General features: G+C 45.1%; 1 protein-coding gene across 2 annotated transcripts; it reads right to left on the reverse strand.

Annotated features, from left to right (window-relative positions):
* Positions 1-227: 227 nt before the first annotated feature.
* Positions 228-21,978, reverse strand: arhgap20b (Rho GTPase activating protein 20b). 2 transcript variants are annotated; one of them, XM_062988593.1, is made up of 15 exons: positions 21,884-21,978; positions 20,121-20,188; positions 17,140-17,277; positions 16,367-16,516; positions 15,229-15,270; positions 13,829-13,904; positions 9,959-10,036; positions 9,335-9,401; positions 8,960-9,139; positions 6,335-6,504; positions 5,636-5,797; positions 5,305-5,414; positions 4,801-4,990; positions 4,162-4,276; positions 228-2,822 (listed from the first exon to the last, which is right to left on the reverse strand). In XM_062988593.1, exons 2-15 carry the CDS (start codon positions 20,183-20,185, stop codon positions 823-825), a joined length of 3,543 nt encoding a protein of 1,180 aa, XP_062844663.1. In that variant the 5' UTR covers positions 20,186-20,188; positions 21,884-21,978; the 3' UTR covers positions 228-822. The 2 variants fall into 2 exon arrangements, with proteins under 2 accessions (XP_062844663.1, XP_062844664.1); XM_062988594.1 differs by lacking the exons at positions 20,121-20,188; positions 21,884-21,978 and adding an exon at positions 17,387-17,453.
* Between the last annotated feature and the right edge of the window lie 210 nt (positions 21,979-22,188).

Consider the following 22,188-nt stretch of genomic DNA (forward strand, 5'->3'; position numbering starts at 1 on the left):
GAACATCAGCAATAAAGAAACGATCAGGAACACAAACAGAGCGTCTGCATGCTTTTATTTAAATAGGAGAACGTGACAAATACATTTATATATTACACTGATCACAAACACTGAAGGGAATCACATGCTTCTACATAAGCAGCATCAGTTTAGGGAAGGTCCTTTCTTCTTGCAGCATGAGCGAGCTCTATAGAGACGTGAAGAAAAGCTCCAGCGTCCTGCACAGATCTCTGAGCTCAGCCCCTCTCACCAGCTCTGGGATGAACCGGAACACCGACTGATCGATCAGCGCCCAGCCGTATAAATGCTTGTTTTTTTGTACTAGTGAAGGAGCACAAATTCCCACAGACACACTTCAGAGTCCTGTGAGAAGCTTCTCAGAAGAGCGGCTGCTGTTCCAGCTGATCACTCTGTTTCAATAGCGTTTGTTTTTAAAACGTGACGTCTGATAAGCTCACGCTCAGGCGTCCCAATACTTTTGGCACATATGGTGTGTATATATATATATACAGTATATATAGTGCGTATGTATATCTATATTTATTTGTATATATCTAGTGATTATATTATGGACTATGTATATAATACAGAGATAAAAGTGCACAGTGTCCTAATAATTATGGTTAGTAATAAAGTAAAAGAAATAAAACACAGCAGTCGTGAGCGCGAGTGGCGTAGCGGCCCGATGCGCTAACCCACCACCGCCGAGCTCTTCAGTTCGAAAGCTAACGGAAAAATGAGTGAGCGTTTACGTTAGCTTGTCGTATGATGCTAATTGTGGGTAGCGTCAGCGCCACCTTCAGGCGGTCTGAAACGACTGGATTACTGAAGGTTGCTACTGAACGCCGTCCTGTTTTGTACGCTGCTAGGTGCGCGTGCGGCGGCGGGAGAGTGCGTGTGCGCTAACGTGTGGGCGGGGTTTATATACGTTCTGACTGTGTCGCGTACGCTAGCTGGGATCCGGACGCGTACGGTCTGTCGGATGGAACTTCTGGCGCCGACGTTATGGCTAATTTTGTGTACCTCGCTAATGCTAACCGAATGGCCAGCCTGGCTAACACAGAAGGACTCGCCGTCGCTGGTTTCTGTGTCCGTAATGCTAACGTTGTGGCTTGTGCTAGCAGAAACGTTGATGCTAATAGTATGATCAGTCTGGCTATCCCTGCCCAGTTTGCTGTCATCATCGCTAGCTGACGCATTGATGCTAATTTCATTGTCGCTCTGAGGAACATCGGCGGGACTTTGGCTCACGGGTTTCGTGTCGTCTGTGTTTTCTATGCTGCCGTTGCTAACCATGCTAGCAGAAGCACCCTTGCTAGTTCCACAGGCGCTTAGGCTAACGTCACACACGCTTTGACTAACAGTTTCGCCGTCGCTCATAAAGAAACCTTCGCTGGTAAATCCGTGACTAGCCTTTCCATCCGTCGCTTTGCTAACGCAAGCGCTAGCAACGTTCGTCGTTTCGACGTCAGAACGAATCCTAGCCGGTTGTCCTTGTGATTGAAGCACTAGCGTAGCATTTTGGTTGTAGAACAGAGTTTGCGGTACGTTCACCTGCGCTACGCCACCTGACCTCGCCCCCGCCGCACCGTGACCTTTGAACCTGGGCATTATTCTGCCCACGGCGGGAAAGAGCGTCATTTTCATCCTGCTAGCTTTGTGTTTTTTGCTAACGTCGCTGTGGAGAAGCGTTTCGCTAAAGTTCACGCCAGATGAAATGCTTTGCTCGCTCTGGCTAACGGATTTGCTAGCACCCGAGATGCTAATTTCATCGCTACCACTTTGGCTAATGAATTCGCTAATTCTGTCTAGCCTGATAGCGCTAACCTTGTGACAGGAGTTAGCAGGCAGCTCGTCCTGGGTGTTAGCGATGCTGCTAGCGCTGACCATGTGGTCTAAACTAGCGGGGTTGCTCTCTGCCGACTGATTCATGCTAGCAAGAACGTAGCTCGAACTTTGGCTGCTAATTCTGTGGTCGCTCTGGCTAATACGATCGCTGGCGTACACGCTGAGTCTTTGTTCTGATTGGCTAATCGATATGCTGTGACGTATGCTAACCAGATCGTCTGTGGAAGCAGATGTGTTGTTGTCGCTAGTTTCAGGACCGCGCTGGTTCACACTCAGGGATTCGCTGATGCTACCGAGGCTGCTAATGCTGCTAGCGCTCGGACGCTCGGACTGCGTTATAGTCTCGTCGTACGTGAACGCCATGGTCCACAACTTCCTCGGCATCTCCGGGGTCAGCGGGCGGAGCCTGGCCGCGCTCCCGAACAGAAACGGGCGTGGCCGAGTGGCGTCCTCGTTTAGCTTCGGGCTCGGGATGAGCTCTAAGCTGTCGAGCGAGCTGAGAGACGAGGTCGCCGTGGACGACAGGCTGGACACGCTAGCCAAACGCGACGTGCTGCTCAGCCGCTGAGCGGCGTGACGGAAGCGAGCGGGAAACTGCGGCGACTTCCAGAAAGCGTGCCGCCCTTTTCCCGCCCCGCCTTTACGATTCGATGAAGGCGGGCTGAACTTGGCGGACGCCTGCGATTGGCCGCTTTTCCCGCCCGTCACGGCGTTGTCGTAGCTGGATTGGCGGATGACGGGAGGATGGGGCGGAGCCTGGCTCGGAGACCCAGAGTCCGCGCGTACGGAGGGTTCGGAGAGGCAGCGGTCACGTGACTGGCCGAACGCACCGGTCCCGTCGGTGGTTGTCGTGGCAACCTTAAAGGAGCACGACCTTCCGTTGTCGCAGACGGTCGCGGCGTCAGGAGACAGCGGTGAGGGCGGGGCGTCCTGGTCCGTCTCCTCTGATGAGGAGTGAGCGTGAGCGGCGTCTGCTGGAAAACGGCGACCACAGCGTCAGGCTAGTAACTACATTTAATTTGTTCCTTTTTATGTAGAATTTGGCATTTTAATTCCAATCAGGCCGACGTTCACATGCGCATCCCAAATCCGAGATTGGAATTCCCGATTGCGTCACGCTTCCTCTCCACCAATGCCGATCCCCGCTCTGATCGAGGAGAACGAAGCTAACCCACGCCCCCTCCGACACGTGGGCAGCAGCCGTATGCATCTCATCACCTACACTTTGACGAGTGCAGTGCAGCTCAGCGTTGTGTACGGAGAGACACACCCTGAGAGCACTCTTTTCTCATCTCTCTGCAGGCGCCATCAATCAGCCAGCAGAGGTCATAATTACACCAGTCATGAGAGAGAGAACCCATCCGGCTTAGTCCCGCCCATATCCGAACAACCGGCCAATCGTTGTTCATGTGGCCGGCAGGCAGAGCCGAGATTAGATACGATGTACTCCAGATCCAGCTCTGGTTCCAGCGTGTGTTTTTACCGCTGCGCCACCTGAGCGGCCGGTTATAATGATCTCATCTTTTAAGTTAGAAGATCATGTGACATCACTGCACCATCCTGACTTTGTGATGGTTGGCTGTACAGACGGGTCGCTTTCTCCAGTGCCCTCTGTCTCGTGTCTCCCCTGATAACGTAGTCCTAAAGATTTCCCCCTCTTTTACATGGTGCGGTGCATGGAACAGAACACAGGGGGCGCTCATGTGCAGCGGATGTATTAACCCGTAATACAAAACCAACGACACAAAATATTAAAATTGAGGATTTAACGGGTGCAGAAGGAAGAGGAGGAAAGACGCCTTCGGTAAACTGCTGAAAATCTCACGGAGGAAGATGATCACCAGTGAGCGAGCGGACGAGACGGCCAGAACGGGAAAGCAGCTCCAGAAGCACGTCGCGTTACTTCAGGCATTTGTGAAGGCGGCGTTACTGTATGACAGGACGAGGAGAACCGAGAATAAACTGGATCGATGACGTCAAAACATGGATTATCAGGGGAGACATGAAACAGAGGGCACTGGAGGAAGCCAACCATCACAAAGCCACAAAGGCGTATTGTCATGACGAGACGTGACTTTCTGTCTCAAAATACAAGATAATTACTACAATAACAGATAAAAATTGGTCTGATCTGGTCTGATAAATTTACACCTAGAGTACATTCTACATTCTGAGAGCACAGACGGCAAAATCATTTTCACTACGTGTCTCTTTATAATCAAATAAATCATAGGAAGCTGCATTCGTTGAACTTGATAGTTGTTGGTAAATAAATAAACAAATAAATAATAAATAATTAATTACAGTCCTGACCTGTCTGTCCATCACGTTGCTGTGCTGCGTTCGAGAGCGCCGTCATCTCATCCTCCAGCTCGTCACCGAACACGGACGGCGTGTTCTCGATGAGGAAGCGAACGAGTGCGGCCACCTGGACACGGACCACAGAAATCTGGATCGATCACATGATCCCAGCGGTGAAATCCGGGGTTTTAATTTCGGCCTATATGCAGATGTGATTGGCTGTGCCTGAGGGTGGGGTAGGGTGTGATGGTGGAACAGCCTAACTGTTAGTGTGCTCTTAGTGCAGGTCCTAAGCTCGGATAGAATGAGGAGGGTTACCACTGTTGGGCCCCTGAGCGGGGCCCCTAACCCTCAGTTATTCAAATCGTATTCAGTCATAATTGTTGCTACTGATTGATATTAATAATAATATCTTTTTATTTCTGGATTTGCTTTTGATCATTAAAATCAAAGGCTATTTTACCTAGCTGTGATTGGCTGGTGCCTTTGTGGGCGGAGTTTGTTTAACCAGATGACTGACAAGGTCTCAAACCACATATAATACAACAGCAGTACGAATCGTCATACTAATGAGCAAAGCTCGGTCTCTGATTGGCTGAGTGTGTGTGTGTGTGTGTGTGTGTGTGTGTGTGTGTGTGTGTGTGTGTGTACCCGCAGCGTGTTGTGACTCTCCTGTTCAGGCTCGGCGGGCGTCGTCCTCCACAGCATGTTCGGCGCGATACACACCGCTAGATTGGCCGCCGTCATCTGGTTCACGTCCGAGTGTGTGTGCACGCGGTACAGTACGGCAAACACACACCCCAACAGTGTGCGGTTCAGCAGGGGTAACTTCAGTAACACACTGCACACACACACACACACACACACATACACTGTTTATCAGATATTTTCAACCCCCTCCAACCCGCTCGTTCGGGTCAGGAACCCCTGGGTGGTTTGGCACTAGGGTTAGAACACTTCTGGGATGAATTAGAACAACACAAATCCACACAGACACACTCCACATTCTTGTGGAAGGCCATCACATCCACAAAAGTGTCGATCAGCTTCATATCAATGCACAGGACTTTGGAATGGGACGTCCAGCCAGCTTATGGTCAGGTGTCCACATACTTTTGGCCATATAGTGTGTGTGTGTGTGTGTGTGTGTGTTACCTTTTGGCCAGTGTACATCTGTCTTGCTGGTCTTCTGTTTCCATCACCTCCATCCAATCCTCGTACAGATCAGAACCCAACACACTGCCGGGTAACTTACGCAGAAACTCCTACACACACACACACACACACACACACACGCACACACACACACACCTGATTAGATTACACTATGAACACTACATGGCCAAAAGTATTCGGACGCCTGGTAGTGAGCCTGTCGGTTCCATTCTAAAAGAACTACAACAACAGCTAGAAGACTTTGAAGTGTGTCTGTGGGAATTTGTGCCTGTTTAGTTCTAGATGGCAGCATCAGTGTGTGTGTTCTAACCGTGAGGAGCGACGCCGCCACGAACACACACTCCCCCCGTAACCACACCCGGTGGCCCGAGTTCAGCTTCTCCTTCAGGATTCGGCAGGATCTGGCGTTCGCCGAGCGGCGGAATATTCCGAGAGTCTCCGGGGCCTGACGGTACAATAAACACAGCAGATCCTACACACACACACACACACACACACACACACACACACACACACTGACAGTTTAATTGTAAGGAATGAAAAATGCATCTAGTGTTGGTGCTGCACACCTCCAGCAACCCAAGTGTGTACCCTGACTTACTTACTGTGTAGAGTTTGGTATGTTCTCCTTCTGTCTGCATGGTACGTACATTTACCCATTCACACATTCATTTAATCACTTACACACTCACCTGTTCACTCACACACTCACCTTTTCACTCACACTCACCTTTTCACTCACACACACATTTACTCACACCCACTCACCTTTTCACTCACACACTCACACACTCACACACTCACCCATTCACACACACATTCACCTTTTCACTCACACACACACTCACCTGTCCACTCACACACTCACCCATTCACTCACACACTCACCTGTTCACTCACACACTTACACATTCCACTTACTTTTGTATTGTAATGAAACACAGTCCTCGTTTAAATGATGTATTATTATTAATATTAATATTATTATGAGTGTTTATGTGCTGCTCACCGTGACCGGTCCAGGCAGATTACCGTCCTGACAGACCGCATCGAGCGGCTGACCGAACAGCCTATTAGAAGCGGGATCAGACTCCAATCTGGCTTCTGATTGGCTGACGAGTCCTTTCCTCAGAGACCAAGCGATGAGGGATTTCTTCTTTCTGTGTCTCAGAGACGAACCTAACACCAAAAATACCACAAAACACCACAAAAACGCCAATTCTGTAAAATAGAAGCACTGAAACAAACAAAAAGTTTTTTTTTTTTTTTTTTGTGTCGTGTTTGAGGTGTAAATGAGGAATCTTATTTACACTGAAATTTACATTTATCCAAAGCGACTTACGGTTGTGAGTGTTACAGTTTTTTTCAACTGCTTACACACTAAATATTTGCTTGTCACACAACTTTCTAAACATGTCTTTCAAACACCATAACCCCACACCAAATCTGCAAAACCAGACACTAATTCTCAGTGTCTGACTCCGTTTTCAATTTCCTAAAACACATTTTGCAAAACTCCACACACAATTTTCTACCTAATACACAAAAATCAAACAGGAAGTAACATGATTTCCTTTTTCAAGCACAACCTATCAAAATGCCACACTAAATCACCAGCGCTTCACTCTCACTCCTCACATGTGCAAACACTCATTACTTTATTGAACACCAACGAATCATTGGCTTAGCATAGGTCACATGTCAAGATGTCTGTTTTGAACGATGAATGACAACGCAGAGAGAGCCGGGAGAGTCGGAGGTAGAGGCAGACCACAAGGAGTTCGGGTTCGAGCCCGGAGGAGAGATGAAGCCTAGACACACACCCAACCCCCCAACCCCTACCCTCCCCCCCAACCAACACACACACACACACACACAATTAATTTTTTGGTAAAAAATAACATTATTTGTTTGAAATCAGCTTTTTCATAGATGTGTTTGGTTTCTGTCCAACTACATGTGGTGGTTGGATTTTTTTTTTCTTCTTATGTGCTGTACAAATATTGTATTCAGAGCAGCAAATGATTTGGAAAAAATAAATGTTTTTGGTTTCAATACTGCTTCTGAGTGTATTTTAACTTCTCTCTGCACGTTTGTATGGAAATAAACATAGAATCCCATGAAAGACAGAAGAGCTTTAGGATTTAAACAACAGTGTGTACATGATGTATCCAAAATGTCATATTATGACAAAAGTGTTTGCAGTGTGAGGTCAGTGCTTGCTTTTGAGATGTGTTTATGACATTTTGAATGTTGTGTGTCATTTTGCTGGAGATTTGAGGCATTTTGCATCTTGTGTGAGCAATTGTGGGTTTTGTGAGTAGAGTTTTGAAAAATAGACACAGAGTTTTGAAAATGTGTGTAAACAGTTGTTAAAAACTGTAAGGGCCTTGCTCAATGGCCCAACAGTGGCAGCCTGGCAACCTTCTGATTACTAGTCCAGTACCTTAATCACTAAGTTACAACTGCAATTTGCAGACTGGGGTGTTTTTATTCGATCAGACTAATGTTAAGTGATTAATAGATCAACAGTTACCGCACACAGTCAAGCAAGCTTTACGTCACCACAGCCTTAACAGAAAAACCCCATCATAAAGCTTGCTCGGCTGTGGACGGTCAACCTGGTTCTAGGAAAACTCAAGATTCGATTCTGAGATCCGCTTGACCTCTATTTTCTATCGTCCACTTTAGCTCATGCATTTTTCAGAACCCGTGGTTCTTTTGTTTGGATGTGACCGCTTCCCTCCGGTTCCCCGCGGCTCCCGATGCCCCTCGAGCCGCCAATCAAATAGCAAGCAACAGGAAACCGTTAATGAGCACGGCTTGGCATTCCATTTGCAATTCCCTGACCGGCGTCCAGCCCGCTGACTCAGAAGTGCGCTGGCTCCGCTCCCGCGGCCCGTTCGCATTTTTGAACCGGATGTTTTGAACGTAATTCGCGAATGATGCTAGCGGCACTTCATCATTCCGCCCAGCAGCTAATTATCTGTTAATGGCGCTGAGCTGCGGGGACACGGTGAATAAAGACGCGATGTTAAATATGTCCAGGATGTTTCGGTAATTAATTCATTATGCTGCTCGCTGAGGCTGTAGAAGAAGCTACACCTACTGCGCAGATTAACCTTTTTGGTATACAATGACTGACAGTATTATATCTGTTACCCCCACCTCATTTATCAATAGAAAGGGGCTCCTATAGGACCCCCACTGAGTGGATAATGTTTTAATAATGGATCATTCTTCTTATTTACCTGGTAGTGTGCAGTTTTGTGTATGTATGAATACAGCAGGTGCAGCAGTGTTGTTGGGATCGGCCTCTTTGTTACGAACACACACCCTGAGACAAGGTGTGTGTTCATCTTCCTCTAGTCTTTGATAAGCGGACACTTTGAGACCACAGGACGCCGCTGGCTTTATATTTTTGGTCGGGGCACCAATAATTTTCCCCTTCCAGTGAGGTGTTAAAAATCTATATTTATAATTTTTATAATGACTAAGCTGCTCGATACAACCAGTGTTTGTGTGTAGGTCACATGATCGGACGCCCTCTATCTAGAGAAGGTGTCCACATACTTTTGACCACATGTGGGACTTGACCAAAGCCAGAACCCTTGGTGCGATGCTGAACACTCACCTGCGTTGGTGCAGGCGGTCATCGCGGGTTTGTTCCGCAGCACGAATCGAGGTGCTGCAGAATTTGGCGTCTCGTTACAGCGCAGTTCGTCAGCACTGTACCACCAGTGGCTGTTGAGCATGTGCGGTGACCTCTGACCTCGCAAGGAATGCAGCAGGATGCAGTACGGGAGCTCGTAACCTGGAACGTTAAAAAAAATTTAAAAATAAACATTTGCATGTTTGTTTGGATGTTTACAGTAACCGCATTCCAAAGCTCCACCCCTGTCCACATCTCTTGCTGTCTGCGAGATTTTGGAGCATGTCTGTGGGAATTTGGTTCAGTCAGAGGAACGTTTGTAAGCTGCTGATGTTTCAGTAAACTACTCGTCCTTACCGATAAGCGGGTGCGTTTCCTCCTCGCCGTCGTACTCCACGCAGAGCTGGTAGTCCGAGACCGAACCCTGCACACAGGATGCGCTCATTATGTTCCGAAAACAGAGGGAGCGGAAACAGGAAGTGGGAGACATGAAACACAGGAAATGGCGAAAAGTAAACACGTCCGTCCCCCATCTGCTCCATGAAGAGAAGAAAAGCCTCCGCCGACAAACCCAAACCCAAAAGTCAACAACATATTAGATTTTATAATCCAGCTATCTCATGACGCCCTTTCTTGCATTTTTCCCAATTTAGACATATCCAACTCCCTTCTACTGCTGCAGACCTCCACTCCTGACCGAGGAGGGTCGTGACTAACACACGCCCCCTCCGACACAGGTGCAGTACGACCGCTTCTTTTTACCTGCACCAGGTGTGTTCATACGGAGATCCGTATCGTGCACAGAGAGTCACACACCGTTCTCCATTATTCCCCATCTCAGTGCAGCACCATCGATCAGCCAGCTGAGGGATTCAATGAATTCATCCAAAATATAAAATGATCTTAATGTTTAATGGGTGTCCACATACTTTTGGCAGCATGGTGTGCATTAGTAGCTGTGGATTGTGTACATGTACTCACCGGAAGAGCGTTCCTCTGTATCACGCTCTGGACGACGTTCTCGGCTGTAGAATGGACGTCGGCGCTCACCGGTGCTGTCTAAACAAAAAACGAGGAGCGTAAACAGACTCGTCATGGCGGTCAGGTGACCACTAGCGTCCAAACTGACCAAAACAAGCACTTTTATTAAAGGTGCTCAGCCACGAGTGCTGAGACTTCAGACTGGAGAGGAAGAACCTCTTAACAGTGACTCCTGGTGTCTGTTTGAGGAAGCGGCACAAGCGGTGGAAGAACACATAGTGAGCAGCGTGTTCCTTCAACAAAAGTATTGGGACGCCCCTTACAATCTTTAAATTCGTGTGTTTAAGCCACAGCAGTTACTAACAGGTGTAATAAATCAATCATATACAGTATAAAGGAAATGCTTTCGACTTTGCATTAACAGTTTAGGGAAGGTCCTTTTTTCCTCTATAAAGACATGAAGAGGTCTGACCTCAGCCCCACACAACAGCTTTGGGATGAACCGGAACATCAACTGATCAATTAGCACCCAGCCATACAAATGCTGTCATCTTTTAAATGCTCTGAACAGCACAAATTCCCACACACGGTCACTTCTCAGAAGAGCGACTGCTGTTCTAGCTGGAAAGATCACACAGAGGGTCGCTCTCTTTTAATATTGTTCGTTTATAGGACGTCTAACACGCTCATGGCTCAGGAGTCCAGATACTTTTGACCACACAGTGTACTTGGTGTGGTGTGATTCACTGGTGGTGAGGTAGACGGTGCATTATAAGAGAACAATTGGAAAAAAATAAAAGAGGAAAATAACGTCTGGCCTGGCGAGACGAACCCGACCAACGTGCCGACATGCAATATTAAAACCAATCAGAATTCAATCTCGTGCTCCGGATCATCGTGCGGTGGTTGTACTTGGTGTCGCGGCTCGTTCCTGCGGTGCGGCAGTGAGATTTGCAGACTCAGCCGTGGAGGTTCGTCTGGAGGAGAATCACCGTCTTAAATGAAATGAAGGTCTGAGTCCACTAATCCTACAGGAAGGTTCAGAGCATCGATCACAGGCAGGATGATTTCGGCTGGAGGTCAGAGGATGGGGAACGGGGGGTGAGGGTGGTTAGTAGCCACAAGCGAGAGGGTGAGCGGCTTTATTAGGACTTAATTGAAAAGCAAATCGACAGCAGGAAGGTTCCGGAGGTTCAGGTTTATTCAGTCTGTGCCAGTAATTGAGGATCAAAGAACCAGACGAAGATCAAAACCAGAAGGATTGAGGTTGTGCTGCAGCACTGTGTGTGCAACTCTCATTTATTTCTCATTACGGTTCAGTGTTTGTTCTCGTCTGCTGTGGCTCGGGTGGGTGGTGCTGTCGCTTCACAGCATGAAGGGCTTGGGTTTGATTCCCTTTCTCCCTGCGTCCTGTGTTTTGTGTCTGTGTGGGTTTCCTCCAGGTGTTCCGGTTTCCTCCCACACGTCCAAAAACATGCATTCAGGTTAACAGGAGTGTGTGTGTGTGCCCTGCGATGGAGTGGCGACCCGTCCAGGGTGTGAAAATCCTAATCACTTCCAGCTAATCGCCTCCTGACGCAACACTCCTATCGATCCGGGCCTGGGACCTGCACCTGGACACACTGATGCGTGCCAACACACACTTAGTCTGTGATTATGAGCCCAGCTCACAGTTTTGCATTGACGTCCAACAAGCTTGTGCTCAGGTGTCCAAATACTTTTGACCATAGTGTGTGTATCTGTACAGCTACAGTGTATCACAAAAGTGAGTACACCCCTCACATTTCTGCAGATATTTAAGTATATCTTTTCATGGGACAACACTGACAAAATGACACTTTGACACAATGAAAAGTAGTCTGTGTGCAGCTTATATAACAGTGTAAATTTATTCTTCCCTCAAAATAACTCAATATACAGCCATTAATGTCTAAACCACCGCCAACAAAAGTGAGTACACCCCTAAGAGACTACACCCCTAAATGTCCAAATTGAGCACTGCTTGTCATTTTCCCTCCAAAATGTCATGTGATTTGTTAGTGTTACTAGGTCTCAGGTGTGCATAGGGAGCAGGTGTGTTCAAATTAGTAGTACAGCTCTCACACTCTCTCATACTGGTCACTGAAAGTTCCAACATGGCACCTCATGGCAAAGAACTCTCTGAGGATCTTAAAAGACGAATTGTTGCGCTACATGAAGATGGCCAAGGCTACAAGAAGATTGCCAACACCCTGAAACTGAGCTGCAGCACAGTGGCCAAGATCATCCAGCGTTTTAAAAGAGCAGGGTCCACTCAGAACAGACCTCGCGTTGGTCGTCCAAAAAAGCTGAGTGCACGTGCTCAGCGTCACATCCAACTGCTGTCTTTGAAAGATAGGCGCAGGAGTGCTGTCAGCATTGCTGCAGAGATTGAAAAGGTGGGGGGTCAGCCTGTCAGTGCTCAGACCATACGCCGCACACTACATCAAATTGGTCTGCATGGCTGTCACCCCAGAAGGAAGCTTCTTCTGAAGTCTCTACACAAGAAAGCCCTCAAACAGTTTGCTGAAGACATGTCAACAAAGGACATGGATTACTGGAACCATGTCCTATGGTCTGATGAGACCAAGATTAATTTGTTTGGTTCAGATGGTCTCAAGCATGTGTGGCAGCAATCAGGTGAGGAGTACAAAGATAAGTGTGTCATGCCTACAGTCAAGCATGGTGGTGGGAATGCCATGGTCTGGGGCTGCATGAGTGCAGCAGGTGTTGGGGAGTTACATTTCATTGAGGGACACATGAACTCCAATATGTATTGTGAAATACTGAAGCAGAGCATGATCCCCTCCCTCCGGAAACTGGGTCGCAGGGCAGTGTTCCAGCATGATAATGACCCCAAACACACCTCTAAGACGACCACTGCTTTATTGAAGAGGCTGAGGGTAAAGGTGATGGACTGGCCAAGCATGTCTCCAGACCTAAACCCAATAGAACATCTTTGGGGCATCCTCAAGCGGAAGGTGGAGGAGCGCAAAGTCTCGAATATCCGCCAGCTCCGTGATGTCGTCATGGAGGAGTGGAAAAGCATTCCAGTGGCAACCTGTGAAGCTCTGGTAAACTCCATGCCCAGGAGAGTTAAGGCAGTTCTGGGAAATAATGGTGGCCACACAAAATATTGACACTTCAGGAACTTTCACTAAGGGGTGTACTCACTTTTGTTGCCGGTGGTTTAGACATTAATGGCTGTATATTGAGTTATTTTGAGGGAGGAATAAATTTACACTGTTATATAAGCTGCACACAGACTACTTTTCATTGTGTCAAAGTGTCATTTTGTCAGTGTTGTCCCATGAAAAGATATACTTAAATATCTGCAGAAATGTGAGGGGTGTACTCACTTTTGTGATACACTGTATATACTGTACATCCACTATATGGTCTAAAGTATTGGGACCCCTGAGCACAAGCCTGTTGGACGTCCTGACCCGTTCCAAAACTGCGTGCATTTATACTGATCCGTCGCTCCGTCTTTTCGTAGCTTTGATACCGTCTTGAAGTCTTTCTACAAGACTTTGGAGTGTGTCTGTGGGAATTTGTGCCCATTTATTCAGTCAATAGAGTCAGTGAGGTCAGTAAATCACTGATGTTGGAGGAGAAGAGAAGGCCTCGCTGAGTCTGAGTTCTGGTGCACACAACAAGGTGTAATCACGCTGCAAGACAAAACGGACTTCCCCAAACTGTTGTTACAGATGTGGCAGGAAAAGATAAATTCACTCTTTTGAGGGGGGCGTCCACATACTTTTGAATGTAGAGGTGTAGGTGGTATCAAGAGCTCGTCAGTGACATTCTCTCTGAGTTATCAGATCTAATTAGGGTTAGGATCAAACCCACCACGACTGAGTCGAACATCTGAACGTTCAGAGTCATTCCGTTAGGGATTACTGTCTGCCGCGCTCTCCTGCTGTGCCTGAGATCAGCACACACACACACACACACACACACACACACAGATAATTAAACTCCACACACTTTATCTACAGTCTTCAGTCTTAATCACATGAACAGATGAACAGCAGGAGCTTCGTTCTCGCTCGGGTGGCTTTAAGCCTGATTGACTGTGGACAGACACACCGGCAGGCACGTGCACAGATAGACCCCTAGTGGTGCTCAAGCACCTGCCCTTTTGCCCTGGATAAGAAAAGTGCCCTTTCTGCTGGAGCCCAGTTCTTTTCTACATTCATCAATATTTAAAAATAAAAAACTCTGTCATCTATTCCCCCCAAAAGTGTTTTGATATCTGACCCGCAGCATCAGACAGATGGGTAACGACAGTGTTTCATACAAAGAGCATCCATGCATAACACATAGCCTACACGTTTTATACTCATGAGTCATGAAATACGTGATTTCAAAGCCTTGTCCAGCTGTTTACTGATGTTTGTCATGTTTAATGAAGGGGGACAAACTGCAGCAGACAGACAGACAGAGAATTTAAAGACAGTTTTACTGTTTTACAAATTAGACAACTTCACTAGTTTTGTTTAATTTAAAATCTGACTTATTTTGATGTGAAAGCCTGAAGAAAAAAAAAGCATGAGCACAAACATTTTGCAGGAGATTGTCAAGTAGCTCTCACAGTGAAGTGTTGAAAATAGATACAAACGCTGTGTAGGAAAATCACCTTTAGTCAAGGAGTTATTTTCATTCAAGCATTTATACTTCAACAGTTGAGGTTTACAAATGAGGAATAATTTTGCTAGGTAATTAACATTACAAACTAATATATGTAGAAGGCTAAATAGAATGCTCTATGATACAGAACAGCATACAAAAAATGATGAATAAATAGGAAAATGTTATAGAGTATATTAAATGCTTTAGTTTTATTTCATTTATTCAGAACAGAGTTTTGATAAGTTTGAAGTTGGAATATTTTTTGATGATTATTTAATATATTGTTTGGTTATTTAAAAGCGTGCACAATATGGCCTTGTTGTTGCCTGTTTTTCATTTATTTATACATTTGATAATTTGAGTTATTTGATTAGATGTGTATTGATTGTGTTAACAAAAATAAATATATTAAATATACTACTGTTTTTTAATTAATTATAAAATTGTTTTAATTAAAAAGAAAAAAAGAAAATGTTCCTAGTTTTTTAACATGAGAACTCAGACCTGACCAACAACGTTTTCACACCTCTGATCTAATGTGTGTTTGTGTGTGTGTGTGTGTGTGTGTTTGTGTGTGTGTGTGTGTGTGTGTGTGCTTGTGTGTGGGTGTTTCTCACCACTGTAATGCACAGAGCCATTTCTCCTTCTTCTCTGAAGAGCTGAAAAACAAAGACAGAAAATATCAAATAAATATAAAAAATATATATATAATGTTTATATACATATTTTTTATTTTACAATATTTTAAGATTCTTGTGCACCAATCCCAGCTAGTTTCAAAAAAATAATAATGAAATAAAAAATAATAATAATGAAAAGTAAAATAAAATAATAAAATCAACAACATTCAAAAATACAATAAATAAAATAATAATAAATTTCAATAATAAAATAAAAATAATAAGAATGATAATAAGAATAAAAAGGAAAATAAAATAGTAAAATTAACACCAATAATAAAATAATACAGTGAATAAAATAATAATAAATTGAAACAATAATAATAATAATTATTATTATTATTATTATAAAATAACCAAAATAATAATGAAATAAAAATAATGATGAAAAGTAAAATAAAATAGTAAAATAAGCAACAATAATAAATAATAAAATAAATAAAATAATAATGAATTTAAGTAATAAATAATAATATTAACAATAATTATTATAAAATAACTAAAACAATAATGAAATAAAAACAGTAATAATGATAATAATAAAAAAGTAAAACAAAATAGTAAACAACAAACATAAAATAATAACTTATTTAAATAATATAAAATGATAATAATAATAATAGTTATAACAATAATGATATAATAATATTCATGCAGAAAATAATAATAATAATTATAAAATAGCTATAATAATAATGATGGTATTAATAATAATAATAAATATTATGAATGATAATATAAATTATTATTAATATATGAATAATAATAAATAATAATAATAATAATAATTATTGTAGTAATTTAATGTGAATCTGTGAGGTCAGTGATCAGGATGGGCTACAGCGTTTCAGGAGGTCAGTAAGATACACAGCAGTTACATTACTGGTGTTTTAAACACCACATAGTCAGAAGTATGTGGACACCCTCACCACGTCTAACTGTTGAGTTCAGCTGTGTGGAAATGGTTTAGGGAAGGCCCTTTCCTGTTTCAGCCTGACTGTGCCATAAAGACATGAAGTCTGAAGAGTTTTTCACAGTGCATTATGGGTAATCCACATCACCTCTATAGCTGTACCTCAGGGTGATGACGTAGTTGGTGGTTGGTGGCCAGCCAATCACAAACGAGTTCTTGGTGCTGAACTTCCTGCTGGTGACATGCTGGATACAGGAAGCGACCCAAACATCACCGAGGCTCACACGAGCTTTTATCTTCGGGTACAGAGACCTACACACACACACACACACACACACACACTATTACACACACACATACACACACACACAATTACACACACACATACACACACACACACACACACACACAAACACACACACAGTCATACACACACACACACACACACAATTACACACACACACACAAACACACACACAGTCATACACACACATACACACACAATTACACACACACACAATTATACACACTCTCCCTCTCTCACACACACACACACACAATTATACACACTCTCTCTCTCTCACACACACACACAATTATACACACACACACTCTCTCTCTCTCACACACACACACACACAATTATACACACTCTCTCTCTCTCTCACACACACACACACAATTATACACACTCTCTCTCTCTCTCACACACACACACACACAATTATACACACTCTCTCTCACACACACACACACAATTATACACACACACACTCTCTCTCTCACACACACACATACACACATACACACACAATTATACACACACACATACACACACAATTACATGCACACACAATTATACACACACACACACACACACACACACAATTATACCCACACACTCTCTCTCTCTCACACACACACACACACAGTACTTGGTTTTGGCGATGATGAGCGAGTCGGTGAACAGGAGGACAACTCTCTCCTGGGTCTCCGAGCCCACAGTGAGGTGCACGTGGTCCTCCATGATGAGCAAAGCATTCTGGGATGCATTGTCCTCCCGGTACACGTCACTGTAGGAGGCACAATATTTGTGTTACCATGGTTTCAACAATTTAGTCATCAACTCTGCCCCCTGCTGGAGGCACCAAGGAAATGAAACTCAGCTTGTTGTGTGCGTACAGAATGAGTTATTAGTAACTGTAAACGTTAGTGTCACTAGCACATCAAGGCGTCGCTTCTTTTCCCCAGACAGTGACAAACTCTGTGACTACACGGTCACTACACTCACTGTATTCCTCTGCCACTCAATGCGTTGCCTCAACCAGTCAGTTCCTCCAGTCAGACCTCCAGCAATCGCTAAGGGCACTGGCACTAGCGACAAGGAACCCTGTTCCGGTTTTACTCACTGTCCCTCCTCCTTCAGAAACGCAGCCAATCATGTGTCTGTGCAGGTGCCTGGTCGGCTGATAGCACAGTCAGCGTTCAAACACAAAAGCTTGGGACAGAGCGCCCCTTTTTGGGGGGATTTTTCTGTGCACTCTGGCGCCCCTTGGCTGCCACACGCCGTCCTGCTTATGCAGGCACGTGCACAGACATTTTTGGGGGCAGGTGCTGAAGCCAAGGGGGGCACCCATCGCCAAAATTATTAATAAAATTTAAAAAATAACAGTAGGATATTTAATATATTTATTTTTGTTAACACAATCAATACACATCTAATCAAATTACTCAAATGATCAAATTGCATAAATAAATGAAAAACAGGCAACAACAAGGCCATATTGTGCACGCTTTTTAATAACCAAACAATATATTAAATAATCATCAAAAAATATTCCAACTTCAAACTTATCAAAACTCTGTTCTGAATAAATGAAATAAAACTAAAACATTTAATATACTCTATAACATTTTCCTATTTATTCATCATTTTTTGTATGCTGTTCTGTATCATAGAGCATTCTATTTAGCCTTCTACATATATTAGTTTGTAATGTTAATTACCTAGCAAAATTATTCCTCATTTGTAAACCTCAACTGTTGAAGTATAAATGCTTGAATGAAAATAACTCCTTGACTAAAGGTGATTTTCCTACACAGCGTTTGTATCTATTTTCAACACTTCACTGTGAGAGCTACTTGACAATCTCCTGCAAAATGTTTGTGCTCATGCTTTTTTTTTCTTCAGGCTTTCACATCAAAATAAGTCAGATTTTAAATTAAACAAAACTAGTGAAGTTGTCTAATTTGTAAAACAGTAAAACTGTCTTTAAATTCTCTGTCTGTCTGTCTGCTGCAGTTTGTCCCCCTTCATTAAACATCAGTAAACTGACAAACATCAGTAAACAGCTGGACAAGGCTTTGAAATCACGTATTTCATGACTCATGAGTATAAAACGTGTAGGCTATGTGTTATGCATGGATGCTCTTTGTATGAAACACTGTCATTACCCATCTGTCTGATGCTGCGGGTCAGATATCAAAACACTTTTGGGGGGAATAGATGACAGAGTTTTTTATTTTTAAATATTGATGAATGTAGAAAAGAACTGGGCTCCAGCAGAAAGGGCACTTTTCTCATCCAGGGCAAAAGGGCAGGTGCTTGAGCACCACTAGGGGTCTATCTGTGCACGTGCCTGCGCTTATGTAAAAAGAACCGAACTACAGTGGAATTAACAGAATGTAGCAGCCGGGTTCGAATCTCAGGGTTGCTACTGGCTGGCCTGGCTTTTACACACACGTGATTGGCTATGTCTAAGTGGTGGTGGAGGGGGGATCCCTAAATATTTGTGTGAAATGAACGTTTGAGTGATTAAAGTCTCATGAGCAGAATTATTCGTTATTATTTATTGAATCATGATGAAGGTCAGATGATTAAAAAACTAAAATCTGATTCCATTCCAGCCTCGAGTCGTTCTCATGGCTGGCATGAATGACGCAGGCTACAGGGAGTGTGTGTGTGTGTGTGTGTGTGTGTGTGTGTGTGTGCGTGTGTGTGTGTGTGTGTGTGTCTGTACGCCGCATTCCTGCCCATATAAGGCCGGGTATAAGTGGTAGCATCAGATCAGGCAAACGTAAACACTGCAGAGTGTGTGTGTGTGTGTGTGTGTGTGTGAGTGTGTGTGAGTGTGTGTGTGTGTCTTAGCTGTTCGTTCATTACCGCTAAGGGTCACAGTTGGCACCGACCTGGGCACCTATTCACACCTCATGTTTAAGGGAGTGGGGGGTAATTAAAGTACCCGGAGGAATCCCGCTCAGACGATTCAGACGGAGACGCCGCGGCTCGAACCCAGCTCTCTGGGGGCATCGACGCCGTGCACAACTCACGCCGCCAGCCGTGCCGCACACCCAGGTCGTTTACGATCTAATGAAACGACACACGCATGAGTGCCGCGCGTCAGTACAGTGTTATTACATAGTGGTTACCATGGTTACGTTGTATGTTACACCATGAGGCGTAAATAATGTGACGCCATAGTGGTGGTGCAGTGGGAGGGGCGGTGGGTGCCCTGACATTGAGCATGATCTGTAGCTTCACTTACTATTTGTGAGGAGTTTGGCATGTTCTTTGTACGCGCCTCTACAGCGTCCGTACACCCTCCGGGAACATGCCAGCAGGTGGATCGACTTCGGCCAGTGTTCCCAGGTGTCAAACCGGACAAACATACGAATAACCACTACGCTTGCAGTGTGGGTGCCGCACAGCCCCGGGGTCATTATGACCCGGGTTCGAACCCGATTACAGTGTCTGCTGCGTTCCTCCGAGTCTGTGTGGGTTTCTTCACTAAGAGAAGCTGACAGAAGGTGGATTGGCAGCTCTGAATCGAGACAAGGCGCGAACGAGCTAAAGATCCAGAGTGTCTGGGCGGCACCGGACCCACTGTGAACCTGGTCAGGATGAGTGAGGGAGTACCTGTGCTGAGTTCTGGTTCTGCTGAAGGCTTTGATGATGGTGTGCTTCCTGTGTACAGTCTTCATCGTCTACACACACACACACACACACACACACACACACACAGGAAACACATTCATTTCATTTGAACAGTTGGTACAGCGGGCATCACACAGCGACATCATCAACCCAACATCATTACTCTGGATGTCAGGAGTTTGGCATGTTTTCCCTGCGACTGTGTGGTGTTTCAGTTTTGGGTATTTTGATTTCCTGCTACCACCTAATAACATGCAGAAGGTGGATTGGGTGTGTGTGAGGGTGACCACCTGACCGACCACCAGAATAAAGTAGCTAGTGAAAATAATGAATGAATGAACACAGACAGACAGTGAGAGTGTTAGGTTCTTGTGAGGGTTCCAGGTTCTATTAAGGGGTTTCAGGTTCTCTTAACGGTTCCATGTTCTCTTAAGCGGTTCCAGGTTCTTTTGAGGTTTCAGGGTTTCCTTGAGAATACCTGGTTCTCATGACGGTGCCAGGTTCTCTTGAGCTTGAAGGTGCCAGATTCTCCTGAAAGTGCCAGGTTCTCTTGAGGGTTCTAGGTTCTCATAAGGGTTCCAGGTTCTCTTGAGCTTGGAGGTGCCAAGTTCTTGTAAAAAGGGCCAGGTTCTCCTAAGGGTTCCAGGTTCACTTGAGGGTTCCAGGCTCTCCTAGGGGTTCCAGGTTTCTTGAGGGTTCCAGGTTCTCTTGAGCTTGAGAGTGCCAGGTTCCCTTAAGGGGTTTCAGTTTCTCATGAGGGTTCCAGGTTCTCATGAGGATTCCAGGTCCTCTTAGGAAGGGCTAGCTTCTCTTGAGGGTTCCAGGTTTTCATAAAGTTGTCAGGTTCTTTTGAGGGCACCTGGTTCTCATAAGGATGCCTGGTCTTTATGAGGGTTCCAGCAGAGACAGGTAGATGAGGACAAATATATACAAATATATACAAGTATTTGGACACCCCAGCTGATGACTGAGTTGAGATATATACTGGAGACACGCGGTACGTTAAAGCCCATCAGTTAGCGCTTCTCAACCAAAGTAAATCTGGATCTCGAACTGGTTCTGTTCAGACCTCCTAGAACCCCGGTGGCGTTGGGAGAACCGGTCAGTGTTCCGTTCTCAATAGTTTTTCGTCAGAACCGAGGACGGATCATAAGAAGAGGGTGCCGCACAACGCGCAGCAGAAGTAAACAGATTACCTGCACGAAATGGTTTGCTTTTAGAGAACAAAATCAAACAGTAAGCCTATTTCTGAAAGTCGTAGGCTGTTTAGCAAAATTTAGGCTGATTTTTGTTTTGCCCTTGCTGTGGATTAAACTTTTCCAGCTATAACGAGGGGCGGGTTTAAGGTGAGCGTGATCCCTGATGTTTAATCTCAAACCCACAACCTGGAACTTAGAAACGGCGGCCGGCTCTTTAAGACTGCAGTGAGAGGAACGATGTGTAGGTTGGATTTTTTTCTATGAACTATTTTTATCTTCATTCTGTACATAACAGCTGAAACACAGCTGGCGGGGGGGGCGTTTGGACGTAATTACGGATCTAAAGACGTTTTCTGAGGTCAGAGGGCTGCAGAGCGAAAGTGAAAAAGTCAATTTTCTTACCGCCTGATTCTCAGGGTGTAAAATTTAATTGCAATTACAGATAATTGCGCCGCATCACAGCACCGTGAGAACGCCGAATACAAATCCACCTCCCACATGCCGACACCCCCAACCCCCCTCGACGTGCCATTCGTCCGGCCTTACCGCTCATTTTATGCTCCGCTCGTCAGAATCCGCTGCATCTCCGAGGGATCCATCCTCTAGGAAACACGAGTCAGGTCCGAGAGCTCCGACAGCTCCGAGACTCAGCGGACGGCGTCCGAAAGAAGAAGAAATAAACCCGGTCGAGGTTTGTGGTCCGTGCATGTGCAGCCAGAGAGGAGATTTCCTCCGTCCCACGTCAGACGAGACACAGGAACTCCAGTCGCTCCAAACACAAAGTTTTCCTCTCTCTCCCGCCCCCCTCGTGCCGGGACCCGTCTCAGAATCTGTTTTCCATCCCCTTTCCT

This window comes from Trichomycterus rosablanca, chromosome 26 (genome assembly GCF_030014385.1).
Source record: "Trichomycterus rosablanca isolate fTriRos1 chromosome 26, fTriRos1.hap1, whole genome shotgun sequence".
NCBI lineage: Eukaryota > Metazoa > Chordata > Actinopteri > Siluriformes > Trichomycteridae > Trichomycterus > Trichomycterus rosablanca.